Genomic DNA, 4,816 nt, shown 5'->3' with positions numbered 1-4,816 from the left:
TGTGGGTAGCTGGCGAGTGTCAGCCGACCCTGCGCCCTAGCTACCCCGGTGCTTTTCTGACCGGAAGAGGCTTGTGGCCCTACCGTCATTCAATTTCTTTGTACACAGTAATCAAGATTACATGTTACTTTTTGAGCTTGATTATTTTCCAGAGTATGCTAATTTTGGAGTAATGAATTAAAGTATGCTAATTTTAGAAGACCAAACTACTAAGTAAACACCCTGTCTCTTCTGGATCAAAACACTCATCTGAGAAAGTAAGTTCTAACTGATTGCTTAGTGTAAGCCTCTTGAGAAACAGAGACAACCCGAAGAGACTGAAACACTAATATAGCATCTTCACTAATGGGAAATGTCCAGCTTGAGTACTAATGTAAAGTTTTTGAAGGAGTATTAAATTAATATCATTAGAAACACTATTTTTGAGGCTTTGTAAAAATAGGTATACTTTGGAATAAAATCTATGGATGTACTTTCATTATCTGACTCTTCAAGCTAAAGCTAATAAAAAAAACTTTGTTATAATCAAGATGTAACTGATATCTGTGTAAATATCAACACCACCAGTATTGATATGCTCTTGTATCATCAAAATCTTATTACATCTTTACATACCAGAAGCATGTATGTGATTTCAAACAGCAGTGGGACTCAATATTAAAGAGGCTCTAAATTAATAGAACTGAAAGCTGTCATTTTTTCTATGTAGAATAATGCCTATAATTAGACAATGAGAAAATAAAACACTCTTATGTCTCCCAGTAATGAAATACAAAGTCATGTCAATGTAGTAGATCTGCGAACAAATCTGATGGTCTAGACAGGTCAGTAGTTGTATTCAATTTTATTTAATATTCCTGTGTATTGTGGCCCTGGACCAATAAATTATTTAGTCTTCTCATCAAATCTGTGTAAGCTTTGGGTATGAACAGTCTAAAATAGTGCTTGACACAATTCCATTGTCTTTTTGATGAGTTGTTCCATACACTTATTTATTAATTTAGTGTGTGTATGCATGTGTGGAGGTCAGCTCTCCTTCTACCATGTGGGAATCAAACTCAGGTTGTCAGGTTTCATAGCAAGCATCCTTAATCTGCTAAATCATTTCACCTTGCTAGCCCATAATTTCATTTTCTAGAAGGGAAGTAAAAAACTAAATATACTAAGCAACTAGTATATGATAAACTATAGAAATGATAAATAGTATGGAGAAAGATTAGGAACCAAACTAAAAGATTACTGACTATTGTTAATGTGACTATGGTGACATATAGTGATACAATTAGTCATTTTATGTTTCCATTTGCTTGGCTGTTATTGAAAAGCTGTGAGGAAAATGGTTTCCAGAATGGGCAGCAGGCATGGGTAAGTTCTTTCCTGTGTGAGTAATGCATGGCTTAGGGAAGGACAAAGGATAAAAGAGGCAAGCAACAACAATATGAAAATAAGCTATAAAATAAAAAAACAGGGCTATAGATTTCTAGGTATCAGAGGAATGCTATGTGTTTGTGTTAAAAGCTATCAGAGAAGGTTCATTTGAGCAAAGAGGCACAGAGAGCAGCAATCTCCACAATGAGACTATTCTCATAATAAAGTGAACGAAAAGACTATGTTCCTCTTATTGGAGCCACAGAGAATATAAATAGTCTCCTGGAATGGTTAATCTTCAGCATATCAACTTGAAGGATTGAGAATCACCATGGAGACACACCTTTGTGGAATGTCCATGAAGATATTTCCAGAAAGACTTAGCTGAGGAGAGAAGACCCGCCCTGAATGTGGATAACACCGTCCTGTAGGTTGGGCTCCTGTACTGATTACAAAGCAGAGTATGAGTTTGAGCACTGGTATTCCTGCCTCTGCTTCCTGACCATGGATGCAGTGTGTTCTGTTTCCATTCCTTCCTTGCTAGGATGAACTACACCCTCCCACTATGAGCTACAACAGCTCTTCCATCCTTAAGATGCTGTGTATTCTGCCACAAGAGGGAGGAAAATAAGTAACAGAGTGCATAAGTTAGTGAAAGGATGTTGGTTAGCTGTTGCCAGCACTGTCTGAAATACCAAGAAAATAAATGTGCTATATGTTACTAGAAACAGTCAGTAGATTAAAAATGAGAGAAATTCTAGTAAAATACAGATCAGTATACCTCCAATATGGTCAGGGCTGACGTTGGTCAACAGTTACCTCTGGCTTTTCCTCCACCAGTACTTGCTCTTTTCCATTTGGTTTCTTTCAAAATTACAACATGTTTCTATAAGAACAGTCTATTTGTGGATCTGTCTAGTTACGTATTAAAGTAGATCATCCCACTCCTTAAAAGTAAGATCAAGCTTGGGGATAGGAGAAAAAGAACTTTTTTTTTTTTTTTAGGTATTTATTTCATTTACATTTCCAATGCTATCCCAAAAGTCCCCCACCCGCTCCCCCACTCACTCCCCCACCCACTCACTCCCACTTCTTGGCCTTGGCGTTCCCCTGTACTGAGGCAGATAAAGTTTGCACAACCAGTGGGCCTCTCTTTCCACTGATGGCCGACCAGGCCATCTTCTGATACATATGCAGCTAGAGACACGAGCTCCGGGGTACTGGGTAGTTCATATTGTTGTTCCACCTATAGGGTTGCAGATCCCTTTAGCTCCTTGGGTACTTTCTCTAGCTCCTCTATTGGGGGCCCTGTGATCCATCCAATAGCTGACTGTGAGCATCCACTTCTGTGTTTGCTAGGCCCCGGCATAGTCTCACAAGAGACAGCTATATCTGGGTCCTTTCAGCAAAATCTTGCTAGTGTATGCAATGGTGTCAGCGTTTGGAAGCTGATTATGGGATGGATCCCCGGATATGGCAGTCTCTAGATGGTCCATCCTTTTGTCTCAGCTCCAAACTGTGTCTCTGTAACTCCTTCCATGGGTGTTTTGTTCCCAATTCTAAGAAAGGGCAAAGTGTCCACACTTTGGTCTTCGTTCTTCTTGAGTTTCATGTGTTTAGCAAATTGTATCTTATATCTATCTTACTAACAAAAACCAAGACCACTCACCATCATCAGAACCCTGTACTCCCACCTCAGTCAGTCCAGGGCACCCCAACACACCCGAAAACCTAGACCTGGATTTAAAGGCATATCTCATGATGATGGTAGAAGACATCAAGAAGGTCTTTAACCAAAGAATTTTTTTAAAAAAAACATTTTTTGTCCATTTCCCCTTGTTCTGACCACCCACCCCTCAGCCCTCGGTATTCTGACCTCTGAGATCCTGCTGTGTGCGAGCACCGCTCAGGCTCTGTCTTGGCATTCTAAGGGATGTCCTCAAAGGAGTGTGTCTCTGCTCATCCAGGTAAGCAAGATCCTCCAAGTGGGCAGAGCTGGTGGCTAACAGGACAGAAAGAATTTAGTTACCATATGCAAGTTTAGAATTTTTTTTTTTATTTAGTTGCTGTCTGGCATACCTTTGAATCAAAGCTTACATGAGCAGAAACCTCCTCCCCAAACAATATATAATCCATTTATTTTGTCTTTACAAAACCAAATATTTTTTAAAAATTAAAACTTCATTCCACCTGATTCTTTCAGATAGAAGAACATCACAGATCTGAGGTTCTAAACATTAACAGTGAAATATATTTTCTATTCAAATAGATGAACAGAAACAAGCTAGAAAAGTCTAAAATTATTATTAAGTTGTAGATAACAGTATAAACAATTTAACATTTTAAAACAAGTGTCCAGTCTAATATAAAATACTATTTTGCTTTTAAATGTCTGACTCATGAAAATTACATCTGAGGATCCAGCCCATATACAGTTACCAAACCTAGACACTACTGCAGATGCCAACAAGTGCTTGCTGACAGGAGCCTGATATACCTGTCTCCTAAGAGGCTCTGCCAGTGCCTGATAAATACAGAAGTGGATACTCACAGTCACAGGGTCCCCAGTGGAGGAGCTAGAGAAAGGATCGAAGGAGATGAAGGGGAGCCCCATAGAGGAACAAGAATATGAACCAACCAGTACCCCTAGAGCTCTCAGGGAATAAACCACCAACAAAAGAGTACACATGGAGGGACCCATAGTTCCAGCCATATATGTAGCAGAAGATGGCCTTGTCAGACATCAATGAGAGGAGAGACCCTTGGTCCTGTAAGGCTCGATGACCCAGTGTAGTGGAATGCCAGGACAGGGAAACAGGAGTGTGTAGGTTGGTAAGCAGGGGAAGGGGGGATAGGCTAGGGGGTTTTTGGAGGGGAAATGAGGAAAGGGGATAACATTTGAAATGTAAATAAAGAAAATATCTAATTAAAAAAAGAAAATTACAATAGAAGAAGTAAAAGGGAAGTTTCTTCATGTGCTAAAAGAAACAGATGAACTTCTAAAAATTAAAAGGGAAATAAAAACATTGTCTATATGGATGTTTCAACTTGAAAGAAATATCCGAGTATTGGTTTTATTCCATAAAATACAGTTACCAACTTATCACTGAAGACTGGCATAAATACAGCAAAAGAAAAGAAAGCCCCAGGCTTACCTTTTCATGACTGTGGGGCCTCATATGTTTTACCACAAAATTCCTACACAGTACTTTTCACGTGAGAAATTCTATTACATGTGAGATTTACAGAAGATGATTGCTATAGTCAGTTTCCTGTCAGCCTGACAGAAGCTAGATTACTTTGGGAAGAGAAACCTGAATTGAGAAAGTTCTTTCATTAGATTGTCTAGAGTCAAACCTTCGAGTATTTTCTTGATTAATGATTGATATGGGAGGACCCAACCCATTGTGTCTGTGTGTGTGTGTGTGTGTGTGTGTGTGTGTGTGTG

The 4,816-nt window shown here is 39.2% G+C and overlaps 1 protein-coding gene across 7 annotated transcripts in view; it reads right to left on the bottom strand.

The window, feature by feature from the left end:
* The window catches only part of Tanc2 (tetratricopeptide repeat, ankyrin repeat and coiled-coil containing 2), a 316,075-nt gene that overhangs the window by 113,384 nt on the left and 197,875 nt on the right, over positions 1–4,816 (bottom strand). For all 7 annotated transcript variants that reach the window (XM_029484218.1, XM_029484219.1, XM_029484220.1 and 4 more), the window contains one exon: positions 3,245–3,370. In XM_029484218.1, coding sequence (XP_029340078.1) covers positions 3,245–3,370 — 126 coding nt within the window. The remainder of the gene's footprint in view (positions 1–3,244; positions 3,371–4,816) is intronic.

Source organism: Mus caroli, chromosome 11 (genome assembly GCF_900094665.2).
Source record: "Mus caroli chromosome 11, CAROLI_EIJ_v1.1, whole genome shotgun sequence".
Taxonomy (NCBI): Eukaryota; Metazoa; Chordata; class Mammalia; order Rodentia; family Muridae; genus Mus; species Mus caroli.
The sequence above is the reverse complement of the archived record's forward strand: the minus strand, read 5'-3'. Positions and strand labels throughout refer to the sequence as shown.